This window comes from Hemibagrus wyckioides, linkage group LG08, assembly GCF_019097595.1.
Source record: "Hemibagrus wyckioides isolate EC202008001 linkage group LG08, SWU_Hwy_1.0, whole genome shotgun sequence".
Classification (NCBI taxonomy): domain Eukaryota; kingdom Metazoa; phylum Chordata; class Actinopteri; order Siluriformes; family Bagridae; genus Hemibagrus; species Hemibagrus wyckioides.
In genome coordinates this window covers 3,507,501-3,523,970 of record NC_080717.1, presented here as the reverse complement: position 1 = coordinate 3,523,970, position 16,470 = coordinate 3,507,501, and the positions used below count along the sequence as shown (strand labels likewise).

At 39.9% G+C, this 16,470-nt stretch overlaps 1 protein-coding gene across 1 annotated transcript in view; it reads left to right on the top strand.

Moving 5' to 3' along the window:
- The first annotated feature begins 10,067 nt into the window (after positions 1-10,067).
- The window catches only part of slc7a11 (solute carrier family 7 member 11), a 34,738-nt gene continuing 28,335 nt past the window's right edge, over positions 10,068-16,470 (top strand). The window contains exons 1-2 of the mRNA XM_058397134.1: positions 10,068-10,496; positions 14,292-14,418. Of these exons, the coding sequence (XP_058253117.1) occupies positions 10,265-10,496; positions 14,292-14,418 (359 nt within the window). The 5' untranslated portion in view covers positions 10,068-10,264. The remainder of the gene's footprint in view (positions 10,497-14,291; positions 14,419-16,470) is intronic.

Sequence of the window (16,470 nt, the reverse complement as noted above, 5' to 3'; positions counted from 1 at the left end):
TAGATAGATAGATAGATAGATAGATAGATAGATAGATAGATAGATAGATAGATAGATAGATAGATAGGGAATAAGAAAAGCATCTCAGAATGCATAAAAACGTCACATGTTGAGACGGACGCGAACAAAACTCTTTCTCTGCCTCGAGGTTCATCATGTTACATGTGTTAATATGCTTTTCTGCTCATTACAGCTATAAAAAAAGATGAAAAGAAAGAATAATCTAAGAATATTTAAGAGAAAAGGTGTTAAAGTGGTGTAAGGTAGTTACTAGGCAGGTCCAGGTGGTGGCTGAGGTCCTTCTGTGGAATTAGCAGGTTGTTACTAAGGTGTTAATATTCTATTCCAGGTGGTTGCAAAGATTTTTGCCAGGAGGCTGCTAGGGCTCTCCAGGTGTTTGCTAGGCAGTAAGGGAAAAAAATGCCAAGAAATCTGCCTTTATCTGCCTCAATGTTCATCATGTTGCATCTACTGAGATGCTTTTCTTCTCATTACAGCTATAAAGAGTGTTTAATTAAAATTATCATAGACTGATGTGGATGAAAGGGAGGGAAGTGGAACAGTAAGATTACAGGGTGAAGAGGTGAAGAAGGTACAGGAGTTTAAGTACTTGGGGTCAACAGTCCAGTGTAATGGAGAGTGTGGGAAAGAGGTAAAGAAGCGAGTGCAGGCAGGTTGGAATGGGTGGAGAAAGGTGTCGGGAGTTCTGTGTGATAGAAAAATATCAGCAAGAATCAAGGGGAAGGTGTACAGGACAGTGGTGAGACCGGCCATGCTGTATGGTTTAGAGACAGTATCACTGAGACAGAGACAGGAGTCAGAGCTGGAGGTAGCAGAGCTGAAGATGTTGAGGTTCTCTTTGGGAGTGACACGGCTGGACAGGATTAGGAACGAGTACATCAGAGGGACAGCTCATGTTGGACGTTTGGGGGACAAAGTTAGGGAGGCCAGATTAAGATGGTTTGGACATCAGGTTCATGGACATCATGGTAGGAGAATGTTGGACATGGAGCTGCCAGGCAGGAGGCAAAGAGGAAGGCCAAAGAGGAGGTATATGGATGGAATAAATGAGGATATGGAGCTAGTGGGTGCAAGTGTTGAGGATGCGGAAGTCAGGGATAGGTGGAGAGAGATGATCCGCTGTGGCCACCCCTGAAGGGAAAAGCTGAAAGAAGAAGAAGATTGTATATGGAACCGGTCCAGTGACGGGGGTTGTAGTGGTCAGGAAGTGTTCATAGAGAGTCTCATAGAGAATAAAGAGACCAGAGAAGAAACAACCGCTGCTGTAATGAAAGTGAGAACAGGAACTAGTTTGTATTCCACAACAACAAAAACAAAAACCTATAAATGTTAAAAACTTTAATAAAAAAATAAAAAATACATTATGGACTAATAAAACAAAAGAAATAATAATATAAATAATGATAAAAATATATAATATATATAATTTTATATGATAATAAAAAAAGTCAAATCTAAAAGGTTAAACCCAATTTTTTTTTTTGAAGGTAAACAAACTTTAGAATTCAACATTAACCATGGTTGTGAAACGTTCCAAAAGAAAGCACCTATTTCAGTCCAGGAAGACGTGTCATTTTCAGGATGTCATGTAGAGAGAGAGAGAGAAAAAAAGAAGAAAACGTCAAGATTTCACTGTGTGAAAAGTTTCCCCAGACATATAATAGAACAAGTAACTACAAGGTACGTTCACTTGGATAAAAGGGACAAGACAGTTGGATAGATGTAGACACAAAAGACAGCTCCCAGAGTTTTAGCGTTGATGTTCTGGTGTTCCCCTAAGAGCCTTCAGATGGCTGTCTCTGTCTTCTCTGTCTTCAGAGATGTCTTTCTGAAGGTTGTGAGAAAAGCTCTGTTTTTCTTTTTTTTTTTAATTCCACCATCACAGCACTAACAGTGAGAAGAGTTTAAGGCTTCAATTCCATTTGCCCCTCTCCATGAACCCACAGAGCACAGGATTTCCTTTTCAGGAAAGTGAAACCTTTCGAATCATTAAGCATCACCTCTAAAAAACCCCTAGAACCCATTTATCGCTAATACAGCTACATCTGTGGCTATTGATAGCACCGTGTCGAGTCATATTCGGGCTAGCGGCAGCTCTTAGAGCTCTTAGTCACAGTCAGGTAAGCACACAGCTGTGTATTGAACTTGGTGAAACTAACACATTAACCGTGGAGTCACTGTAGACCCCCGAGGCTCTCGATCGATAAACAGGTCTCACCCTGTGGAGCAAAGGCCATTATAGATCCTGCAGTGGGAGAATAAGAGCTCAGGAGAAAAGGAAACAATTCAGTGACCATTTCTGTGTTGCACTTATTACTGAGCTTTAATTCAGCTTCTACATGTAAAGTGTTTTTAAATTATGATTATTATTATTTTTTTATTTTTATTTTTTTTTTCACAATCGTTTGCTATAATCACATGCTGATTGAGGTCATAGAACAAGATATCACTCTGAAAGTGAAATGTTATTTGTATAGCACTGCTAATAATGTACATTGTCTCCAAGCAGCTTTACAGAACAAATTTCAGTTTAAAGTTAGACGTACACCGATCAGGAATAACATTCTGACCACTGAGAGGTGAAGTGAATAACACTGATTATCTCCTCATCATGGCACCTGTTAGTGGGTGGGATATATTAGGCAGCAAGTGAACATTTTGTCCTCAAAGTTGATGTTAGAAACAGGAAAAATGGACAAGAGTAAGGATTTGAGCAAGTTTGACAAAGGGCCAAATTGTGATGGCTAGACCACTGGATCAGAGCATCTCCAAAACTGCAGCTCTTGTGGGGTGTTCCCAGTCTGCAGTGGTCAGTATCTATCAAAAGTGGTCCAAGGAAGGAACAGTGGTGAACTCGCGACAGGGTCATGGGCGGTCAAGGCTCATTGATGCATGTGGGTAGCTAAGGCTGGATCCAACAGACGAGCTAGTGTTGCTCAAATTGTTGAAAAAGCTAATGCTGGTAGATGTCAGAATACAAAGAAAGATGTCAGAATACACAGTGTAGTTTGTTGCATATGGGGTCAGTATGGGCATCCTGACTGGTCTGCGGCTATGCAGCCCCATACGCAACAAACTCACTTCACCTGTCAGTGTTCATAAAGTTATATCTGATCGGTGTATATTACAAATTAATTTGTATTAATCCCTAAAGGCCAAGCCTGAGGGGGCAGTAGGGGTTCAAGTGGTTAAGGCTTTGGGTTGTTGATCAAAGGATTGGGGTTCAAGCCCCAGCACTACCAAGCTCTACTGTGGGGCAATTGAGCAAGGCCCTTAACCCTCCCTGCTCCAGGGGTGCTGTATCATCTATGACCCCAACTTCCTATGCTGGGATATGTAAAGAAAAGAATTCCACACTGCTGTAATGTATGTGTAATGATAATAAAGGCTTCATGCCCTCAGTTCTTCTTCTGAGGTGACTGTGGCAAGAAAAAACACTCCTAGATATTTAGAGGAAGAAACCTTGAGAGGAACCAGACTCTAAAGGGAACCTCATCCTCATTTGGGTGACACCTGAGAGTGTGAATTACCATAAACACTGGAGAGTGTGATTATGAATAATGTCCTTTCTACAGTCATATACAGTCAGTTGGAGCTCCTGAGCAGCTCATAAATTAGCTCAATATCTGAGTTCATTATAGATTCAACAGAAAACTCCTCCATGCTGAAGCTTTCAAAATCTCAATAATAGTATATTAAAAAAAAAAGTAGATACAGCGTATGCAGAATGTTATTTTGTGTATTGATTAGGAGATTGTTATCCTCAATGTCCACATGGAGTTGGCATCTTCTTTTCAAATGTCTGAAATCTTCATGAAGCAGAATCCAGCTGGAGCTGGTACACTCTCTAGATGCCTCTGGATCCTCTCAGGGTCAGGGTCTTCTCACTGAAGGTCTGAAATCTTCATGAAGTGGAATCCAACTGGAGCTGGTGAAATCTCTAGATGGCTCCTGATGGGTAGAAAAAGAGAAGCACATGGAGAGGAATTAGCATAGTTGCTATTCATAATATTAGCAAGCACTAGATGATAATGTGCATTTGATCAGATGTACTGGAGCACAAGGTTATTAGAATATTATGTGTACAGTATGCCTGGCTAAATCTCCTGATATGATGAACAATGACATCATCAGTACACAGGGTTCAGGATATAATCTTCAAGGATTGTGGAAAACGCTCAAAAAGTGGTGTTGTCATATGTAATGTTTGTAATTATCTAAAATTTACTATCTGTAAGGCGTAGGAACCAGAGACAGAGAGTTTGTGCACACCTAACCATCAAACCCACATGTACTTGTAGAATGTCCAATTCCAATTTCCAGATTCATTTCCTCTTCCTCTTCATTTTCCTGTTAATAATAATAATAATAATAATAATAATAATAATAATAAGCTCCAGTCTGAAGATTTTCCACTGAATGTTGGATTGTGGTTGTGGGGATTTGTGGTGATTCCTTCAGCTACTAGAGCATTAGTGAGATCAGACACCAATATCAGGATGGTGAGGAGGCTCCAGTTCCAGTTCATCCCAAAGGTGTTCAGTAGGGTTGAGTCAGAGCTAGGGGTTCGTACAGTGTAGGAAATTGTAAATAACAAACATTGATATGAACTAAAGAAGTAGAAAATCATTGAACAAAAGCTTCAGACTGACTGCAGAAAGCGAGGGATTTTGAGGAGGCTCAGGCAGCAAACCCCAGAATGACTGCCAAAAAAGGAAGTTCATTTGAAGTCAATGCACAGGCAATGGAAAACTCAACTCCTAAAACCAGTAAGGAAGCAATGGGGTCATTTTTCGGCCAAAAGGAATAGAGAGGACAGGCATGAGACACAGGAATAGTAATCAGAATAAACATTTATCATGGTAAGAAACCATCAATCTTTTACAAGTAAGGCCTCACAGTGCACTGTGGTAGAGTAGGATATAGTATGATAAGCACATGATCTAGAGTAAACTCATAAACATTTACATTTCTGGCATTTGGAAGACACTCTTATCTAGAGTGACTCTCCTTTTATACATCTGGGAATTAAGGGCCTTGCTCAGGGGCCCAGCAGTGGCAGCTTGGTGGAACTGGGATTCGAACTCACAACCTTCCACATTCTATAAACACCATTAGCACTAGAGAATATTAAAGAAGCAAACCAGAAGATCAATTTTAAACAAGAAATCTATAGCATGCTTACTCATGAAGCTTCATAAGATTAAGAGTGAAATAAAGAACAAAGGTGTAGACAAGCTAGGGGCTTCACAAAGTGGAGAAACTCTCTGATCTAATGCAAAAGCGAGGAGAGGAAACGTGACCCTTTTTGAAGATAACCAGAAGCTTGAAAAAGGCCAGAATAGAAAACGTATGTGCTAGAAGCGTTACGTGCCATGAAATGTGATTGGACAAAGGCTAGATGTCGAGACAGGCTGGAAATAATGATCTAACAAAGGTTGAAAAGAGGAACATGTATGAAATGTATATAATGACACTGAAGTCCAATGTGATTACGCCACTTGTACCCTTGGTACCAGCTGGTTTGTTTGACCACCAATAAACCGAACTCATCTGAATCCAGTCTTCATGAGATTGGCTGTTTATTCTTTTAAGATTTGACTGGGATTTTTTATTGGTGTATTTTGTAGTCAGATTTAGTGAGCTAGTGTGGGCCAATGTAGGGTGAAGAAAAAATTTTCCCTCAACAGGATACTCGTGTTCTTCCACTCTAACCTTAACCTCCACACCATGTCTTTATGGAGTTTGCTTTGTAATATGCACAAGGGTTTGGCTTTGTCATGCTGGAACTGTTTGTGCCTCTTATTTCCAATGAAAGAGAACAACATACAAAGACATTCTATACAACTGTGTGCTTCAAACTGTGTAAACAATTTCAGGAATAACAACATATGGGTGTGATAGTCAGGGGTGCACATACTTTTGGCTGTATAGTCTATGTAATGGGGTCTGGGAGTAAAATCTTAGAAAACTTAACATAAATTTCATAAATTGTTAGTATTCATTATGCCAGCTTATAATTTAGCATTAAAATGAATACTTGTATTCTTAGGTATTAAAATTAACAAGGAAAAAATGACAGAGATAGCTGTGATAATCATATAAGCTATGATATCTCCATGTGATATTTGAGGATGAACATCTCTGGCCTATAAAATTTCAGAATGCTGGAGTTAGCATATGGCATCCTAAATGTCTTGAGGTATGTTTTGCTTTTGTTAAGCTATATTTACCCAATTGCCAATGACAGGTTAGATTAGCCATGGCTTTAGTAGCAGGCGTGGCTAAGCTAACTGGCTAAGCAGCAAGCAATATTCTAGTTAGAGGTAAATATTAGCTGTTTACATAATTGATCATCAAACTATGTAGTGTCCACCACATTAACAGCAAACTATTGACTTTAAAAGCCAGCTTGTTAATTGCCTGAGCAAACCGGGCCAACGGTGTAGTTGGTTGGTTTGGAAAGAAAATAAATTCCTAGTTGCATTAAAAAAATATCAGCAAAGTGTAATTTCACTAATTAAAACATTTACTGCTTGAATACAATTAAAAGCATCGATGTTTCCATTCCAGCTTTCTCTTGAGCTTATTTTTGGCTGGATATTTTAAGAATTTGCAACATTTTCTCTATTTAAAATAGAATTTCTCAGTATTATTTCACCCCTAGAAAGAGTAAACAGGAAGTGTAGGTAGATATGCAAATTGAATAGACAAAAATCTGGCCATCTTGTGTATATCAGCATATAAGTGGAATAGTTTAATAACAGAAAAGTCCAGTCCTTCAGGGCTTTAGCACCCTCCAGTTTAGCATCCAACACACACTATCAACCACCACGAGGTTACATCTGGGTGAAAAAAACAAATTGTGCAATGTTTTGATATTCGTCTGGATATCATGACAGGTGAATCCCATTGCTTTTGGTGGTGTTGTGGTCCAGACTGGAGAAGCTAAAGACCTTTTTCTTTTTATTTCCTTGAATTTCATCAGGCAGGGCAGCAGACGGTCTTTGGAGAGGTCTTGTGCTTGAGCACATGCTCGCCTTTGATCAGAGGAAATTGGTGAAGAATTTGGTGAAGGAAGTGTATTTTAGAGCAGTAGCTCAGGGACGAGAAGCTCTACTTTCCCTTAATGTGGGTTTCTAAATGAAGGAGACGCAAACCTTGTGCCGTGGAAAAACGTGACCCTCGTAACATTTTTGTCGCCGCTCGTTCGGATTTCTATAATTTAAGCTCCACATTTAAACGCTCAGAGTCTTAGGTTAATGGATAACTGGCCTTTTATTTATTATTGCACTTTCTGTTACTTATCATCGTCAAACAACATCCAGTTCCATAAAAAAGCCATAAAGCAGTAAAAATAATGGGCAAGCAACATGAAATAAATTACTGAACATATAGAAAGGAACCACTATTATTTTAACTGTGCACAAAACACCCTGTGAAGTATTTAACTGCCAGCATAATGGATTTTTTGCCCTCCCTCTGACCTGCATATTATATCTTTAAGGCTTAAATGGGAGCTTTTATGCCACAGATTTCTCTGTGCTCGCTGCTATCGAAGTGAATGTGACTCTATAAATAATGTGTGATGGATTAAAAGTAAGCGCCTCAGTTATTTTGAAGGAAAACAGTAGAACCACTCATGTGATCTGTGAAACCGTAAGCAAAATCTAACACTAGAGTCAGGTTTTAAGTGTAAATGGGAGCCTGTAAAGGTTCTACAGGGTTCTAGTTCATTACAGCTTCTGTGGAAGGACCTAGTCATATGAGCTTTTATGGATTCCTCGTTCACTGGTGCAACTATGTGGTGGCATCTAGTTCATTGTTGATTCTTTGGGGTTCTAGTTCATAAGCACCTCTATGCCATTCTAGATCACTGGATCTTCTATGGAGTTCTATTTGATTGGTGGTTCTCTTGGATTTTAGATTATTTTAATTTACTAATTCTCTGGGGTTCTGTGGGGTTCTAGTTCATTGGTGCTTTTCTGAGGTTCTATTTAATAAGAGATTCTAGGGGTTCATGTGGTTGTAGTTCATTAGAGCTTCAATGGAGTCCTAGTTTATTAGACTTTCTGTAAGGTTCTAGTTCCTATGAGCGACTATGTGGTTGGAGAACACTAAAGTCTCTGATTGGATGCTAGCTCATTAGAACTTCTGTGGTGTGCTAGTTCATTGGAATAAATATGGAGTCCTAATTTAGTGGAGTTTCTATAGGGTACTATTTTATTAGCATTTCTTTGGGGTTCTAGTGCATTGGTGATTTCCTGGGGTTCTAGTTCATAAAAGCTTCTATGGGGTTCCAGTTCACTGGAGCAACTATATGGTTGTTGTTCATTAGAGCTTTTATGGGGTCCTAGTTTATTAGGAGTTTATTCTGTGAGGATCTAGCTCTTGTTGGAGTACACTGGAGTTTTTCATGGGATTCTAGCTCATTGAAGCTTCTGTGGGGTTCTAGTTCATTCATGATTCTCAGGGGTTCTAGTTCTTAAGCACTTTTATGGAACTCTAGTTCATTGGAGCAACTACATGAATGTAGTTTATTGGAGCTTCAGTGCAGTTCTAGCTTATTGGAACTTAACTATGGGATTGTATTAGAGTCTTTGGAATTCTTTTTGGGGCCACTATGGGTTCTATCTCCTGGAAGATCCATGCTTCATAGTATTATTATCCAGATTACAATTTTCTAAATGTTAAGGTTCTCCGAGTTGGACCAAGAATGTTCAATCTCTGTGGGTTTCTAAAAAGGAACCAAAAAAAAAACACCTTATTGGGATCTGAAAAATCACAGATCCAGTTTCCTGTTAGTTTGGCAGAAATTTTGATATTTCTGCATCGTCACCATGACTGAAGCTGACTCAGAACCACGTTCTTGTGAAAACTCTAATGAATCCTCAAATGAATCAATATTTAGACAAGTATCACCTACAGCCCAGACCAGGAAGCTGTGACATGAGTCGTAGACGTCTTGTTATTGCATGCTAGTTGTGGGTGGATCCATGAATGGTGTAACGTTGCATCATTCATTGTTTTTTTCTTCCTTTTTTTGTATTCTTCTGAAACATTGTGTTCAAACGGTTATAGACACACCAAGGCCGAAAGACATACTTGCAGATTTCTACATAAAACATGACACTCTGTTTCCAGCTTAAGGAATTTATTAATTTTTTCTTAAGGCTGTTAATTCTAATAAGCATGTTGTAAAACAAGTATCAGTATTTATTATAATGTAATATGGCATATTGTATGGCATATACTAATAGTGGTCATAAAAAAAAACATTGAATAAACATGATATTTAATAAAGACAATGTATAATTGTTGCTATGGTGATGTAAGGAGATGACTATGGAACATTCATGGAAGGAGTTTCCTGTGTCAGAAATTTCCTTATTTATTTATTTATTTATTTATTTATTTATTTATTTATTTATTTATTTATCTTATTTATATCTATCTATCTATCTATCTATCTATCTATCTATCTATCTATCTATCTATCTATTTATTTTAGGTTTTTTTGTATTGTATTTTTTTAATGGAATTTTAAGTTATAATTCTATAAATTATTCATGAATATAGGCTTCACTGGAAGTGAAATGACAAAAAAAAAAAAGACTTGATACCACATTTCATGCTAAATCAGTTCTTTGCCTCGAACAGGTCTTTCTGTAAAAAAAAAAAAAAAAAAAAAAGAATTTACCCTCAGGCACACAGTCAAATCGAGAGCTTTGTAACCAGGGCACGTGTGTGAGCAGTGAGTTGGAGAGAGAGAGAGAGAGAGAGAGAGAGAAAGAGAGAGAGAGAGATGAAAGCTAATAAATAGCAGGGGGAAGGAAAAGGCTTGTTTCCGTAGCTGTCTGACGTCACGAGGTTTAGCTGTTGCATCATGACTCAGACGTTTTTCAGCTCCACGTGGCCGGTAGCCCTTCCCCTTTAACAATCCTCACTGCTGCTTGTTTAAAGGAAGAGTAAAAAAGAAAAGGAGGACTGTGACCGTAAAAAGAGGGTGGGGTCTGGGTGGCTTCATAGCCATTCAGGAGGGAATTGTTTTAGACTGCAGGCAGCGTATCAGAAGTTTGCTTTGCATTGTGGGAACACCTAGTTCCTGTCTCAGCAGCCCGGCTGTGATGAGTATAAAAAAGCAGGCCGGCTTCACTTCCACTAACTCACACTGAGAGTGTGTGTGTGTGTGTGTGTGTGTGTGTGTGTGTGTGTGCTTGTGTGTGTGAGTTCTTATATCACCATGGCCAAAAGGAAGGCTCAGGATCTCAGGGGTACAGAAAAAAGCAAGGACCAGAATGAAGAGAAAGTTCAGTTAAGGAAGAAGGTGACGCTGCTACGTGGGATCTCCATCATCATTGGAACCATCATTGGTGCTGGAATCTTCATCTCACCTAAGGGCATCCTACAGAACTCGGGCAGTGTAGGAATGTCCCTGGTGATCTGGGTGGCTTGTGGGATTCTGTCATTATTTGGTGAGTGAGGTACACACACACGCACACACACACACACACATTAACATGCTGCTGATTTTGAATGAGAGTCTTTGTTTCTGGAGACTGCAGAGAACGTTATTGCTCAAGGAGGAAAAGCTCTTGGCCACACTGGGGGGTGTGTGTCTGTGTGGTGTGTGTGTGTGTGTGTGTGTGTGTGTGTGTGTGTGTGTGTGTGTGTGTGTGGCTCCCAGTGCGGAAGTAGTTTCCTCAGCGACGCACGCTGCTCTACATGCTGAGAGAGAACCAGGTGCTCTTAAAGCGACAGACCCCCTTTTTCCCCAGTCTGACAGTTTGTCTTTGTTTGAAACTTTGATATGAAAAGGCCTTGAGTTTGGAGCACACACTGAGCAGACCTGACCTTGACTTTTTAATCAGTCCTGGCTTTCACCTCTGCATAAGAAAAAAAACCACAGTACAAATTGAGGATATGATGAAATATTACGTTTGCTGATTTAAAACATCTGAGACATAGCAAGCCTGGATTCGATCCTGGGTCAATCCTGAGCTTAGATTCAACATGATCAGGACAGATTTCGATCCTGGGTCAATCCTGAGCTTGGATTGTGGACTTTCACGTTTTCCTAATATCTGCTTGGATTTCTTCCTAAATATGAGTTACCAGCTTCACATTGCCCCTAGATGTGAATGATCGTGTTAAAGTGTACTGTAAATGCTGACCAGGAATTGCTCAGCATCCCATTTAGGGTGAATTCCTGGGATCTGCTCCAGATCTGGTACCTGACCTGGGAAAAAAGAAGAATAAATAAATAAATAAATAAATGAAGCATGCCAAATATATATATATATATATATATAACTCAGTATTAAACATGACTGGAATGTGTAGGCATGTCAGATCTGTGTGTTTGTGGGCGGAGCCAAAACTTTTCATGATTCATTGTTATTTTCTTTATGCATTACTACTAAAGCCGGGTTTCTCACGCATAGACGTATGTTATTGTTTAACAAATATATACATTTTGAGAAAAGCAGAGTTCTAAACTTTATTCTCAGTAACTTCGCTTCATCACATCTACTCATTGTTGATTAATTTCCTCTAAGTGTCACTAATGAACAGAGTTCACACTGCATGATTCTTAGCCCTGATTTTCAATCGTGACTAGTTTTGCAAAATCAAGGCATGAAATATTTGGCATGCTAAATATCTGGATCCGACTCAAAATCCAGCATTGTGAAAGAAGCTCTGAGTGAAACATACCTTGGTGACAACCTACAGCCATTCAGAGAGCGAGATACAGAGTAGCGGGCAGTTCAGGAAGGAGGAGTTATAGACCACAATATCATCAGCATGGCTTCGGTTGGAGCACAATATTATAGTTTAATAGAGTTTATAGGTTTTTATCAGGAAGAAATGTCTTAAATATAGTTATATCAGAATTAATAAGCTTTACAATAGCATTAAACAGAAATAAAGTTTTTGTACATACCCGGATTTTGCACATTACCTAATTATCTGTTAGTACCTTTAAATTTCTCGTTTTTAGTATTTTTTGTTATATTTTATTTTATTATATTTTGTTTGTAATATTATATTTCTTGTTATATTTTGTACCTTTAAATTTCTAGTATTTAGTATTTTTTGTTATATTTTTATTTTATTTTTTTTATTTATTACCGTATTACCTATGCTTGTGGATACCGCTGGATCTATCTATCTATCTATCTATCTATCTATCTATCTATCTATCTATCTATCTAAAGCAGAAATATTTGCTTGACCAGCCGCAGCAGAACACTGCAAAATTATTCATTTGTTCTATTATACAGAACGCACAATCCTTGTTCCGCACACTGACCATTTGGCTCTTAAACCTTTTAGTTGCATGTCCAGATCTCACGTGTGATCTTGCGTTATTTCCTTATCATTTCTCATGTACGTTCGGTTGTGAAACGCAGTTTGTGGACCGGACAGAGTGGTGAGCGATTCTTTCTATTGTGAAGTCATGCAGTGTGAAAGCTCCTGTCACCGATCCATCATGCAGTGTGAACACAGCAGCACCTGAACGCTACCACAGATAGTCATGCAGTGTGAGAACAACAGTGATCCTACGACTCTGAACATGGTGCAGTGTGAACCCGGCATTAAGTATTTTGTCTTGAACTGAGAGAAATCTGATGAGTCACCATTACACTGGAAATAGTTGGAGAGCAAATGTTAATGCTTGCGTGCTAACCCGACAGATTTGGTAGTAATCTCCTGCATAATTATTCCCCTTTATATTTGCTAGTCATTTTGTTTTGCGTCAATTACCGGGTATTTTGCTTCCCCAAGCAACTTAATTGTCTGTTTGACCCATTAACACACCAGGAGCAGGGACAAATGCTAATTATTAGCAATTATTTTGAATCAGTTTGTAACGCAGGTGAAAGTGCATGTGAAGTGGAGGTGTGTGATTATGGGAAAGAACACAAAAGAAAAATCAATGCGAGCTTTAAATCTGCTGCAGTGTGGGAATGGAGAGAGCAAGGCTGTGTGTGTGTGTGTGTGTGTGTGAGAGAGAGAGAGAGAGAGAGAGAGAGAGAGAGAAAGAGATTTATATTGTCTTGGCACTTATTTTCGCTGCGGAATTGAGCCACTCGAGCTTGATGGCTGTGTGTATGGGGTCTGAACTCATGTGTGTAGCATTGTTTAACAGTGTGTGTGTGTGTGTCAGAGGAGCATTGTTTAACAGTGTGTGTAGTCGTGTGTGTGTCAGGAGTCATTACACACTTGTCAGCACTCTTTTGTGTGTCGCTGCTGCAGGCTTTGAGGAGCAGAGGAATGTAAAGCTGCCAGTCTGGCTGAAGCTCTCGTCCGAATTCACTACCAACACACTGCAGAAGCAACACCAGGGTTCACACACACACACAGGATATACACACACACACACACACAGAGTCTATACATACACAGACCATACACATGGTCACACACATACGCTTACCATACGCTTACCATATGCTTACCATATGCTTACACAGTCTATACATAAACACACCACTCACTCACACTCACACACACACACACACACACACACAGTCTATACAAACCCACACTAAACACATCATTCACACACACACAGTCTATAGATAAACATACCATACAAACCATACACACACACACACACACACACAGAGTCTATACAAACACAGACCATTCACATCACGTGCATAAACACACACACACAGTCTATATACACACAGTCTATATATACACACACCATACACACAGTGTATATACACACACAAAGTCTATACATGCACACACACACACACACACACACATACACACAGTCTATACACAGTCTAAATCATAGCCTAAACATAAACCATACACTATGCAGTCTATGCACAAACATTATATACACACACACACACACACAGTCTATAAATAAACACACCAAACACACCATTCACACATACATACACACACACACACAAACACCATCTATACACAAACATACCATACAAACCATACACACCACACAAGCAGTCTATTTATACACACACCATAAACACACAAAGAGTCTATACATACACACACCATACACACCACACACACAGTCAAAACACACACACAGTTTATATATACAATATAGATGCACACAGTATACACACATCATACACACACTCCCAATACACACACACTATAAATGTATATACGTAAACACACACACACACACACCATGCTCTCTTCAACATATTCCTTCCAGTATTTTCTCACCCTCTGTCCCTCTGTGTGTGTGTTTGCCTGTGTGTGTGTGTGTTTGTCAGGTGCTCTGTCCTACGCTGAGTTGGGAACCTGCATTACGAAGTCCGGTGGTCACTATACCTACGTCCTTGAGGCTTTCGGCCCACACGTGGCTTTCTTACGATTATGGGTGGACATCATTGCTATACGGTCAGTAAAGTGTATTTTGCTATCCATTCCCAACACACACACACACTTACCGTGTGTCTGAGCTGCTAAAATGAACAGGCTTATGTTAGAAGCTCTGAAGCAAATACAGTAAAATCTTCTCAGGGTCCGAACGGTAAATAGGATTTCCTGCTGATCTTCCTACATGAAGCTCTCACACACAGGATCAGCAGCTAACACACACTGCACACACACTGCACACACATTGCAGACACACTGCACACTACAGCTTCCTTCAATACCACTTATTCCATTTTAATGAACAACTGGCGTGTGAACCTCTCTGCACTGTGTGTGAGGGATACCAGAGGCTTATCAAGAACTTCCAGAACATTCTGACAGTATCAGTGCTCAGGACTGTGGATTCCCAGTAACATGACAAGCTGTCTTATTCTTATAGCTGTTATAACATAAATAACTACGAATCCCAAATCCAGCAAGCTATCACTGCTGGGCCCCTGAGCAAGGCCCTTAGTCTATACATGTACACACATACACACACACAAACACACACTCACAGTCTATAGATGTACAGACCATACACACACACATACACACACACACGCCACACACACACAGTCTATACATGTATACACCGTACACACACGCGCGCGCCACACACACACAGTCTATACATGCACACACCATATACACACACACAGCACACACACACACAGTCTATACATGTACACACATACACACACACACAAACACACACACACACCACACACACACAGTCTATACATGTACACACCATACACACACACACACACACGCGCCACACACACACAGTCTATACATGCACACACCATACACATACACACACAGCACAGACACACACACAGTCTATACATGTACACACACACACACACACACACACCATACACACACACACAGTCTATACATGCACACACCATACACACACACCATACACACACACACAGCACAGACACACACACAGTCTATACATGTACACACATACACACACACCATACACACACACACACCACACACACAGTCTATACATGTACACACCATACACACACCATATAGACACACACACACACAGTCTATACATGTACACACCATACACACACCATATAGACACACACACACACAGTCTATACATGTACACACATACACACACACACCATACACACACACAGTCTATACATGCACACACCATACACACACACCATACACACACACACCACACACACACAGTCTATACATGTACACACCATACACACACCATATAGACACACACACACACACAGTCTATACATGCACACACCATACACACACCACACACAGTCTATACATGTACACACCATTACACACACACACACACACACCACACACACACAGTCTATACATGTACACACCATACACACACACACACACACACACAGTCTATACATATACACACCATACACACACACACACACAGTCTATACATGTACACACCATACACACACACACACACACAGTCTATACATGCACACACCACACACACACACACACACACACACACAGTCTATACATGTACACACCATACACACACACACACACCACACACACAGTCTATACGTGCACACACCACACACACAGACACACAGACACACACACAGTCTATACATGCACACACCATACACACACACACACACATTCAATACATATACACACCATACACACACACACACCCCACACACACACACACACAGTCTATACATGCACATACCATACACACACACAGTCTATACATGTACACACCATACACACACACACGCAGTCTATACATGCACACACCACACACACACACACCACACAATCTATACATGTACACACCATATACACACACACACACCATACACACACACACACACAGTCTATACATGTACAGACCACACACACACACACACACACACACACACCACACACACAGTCTATACATGCACACACCATATACACACCACACACAGTCTATACATGCACACACCATACACACACACACCACACACAATCTATACATGC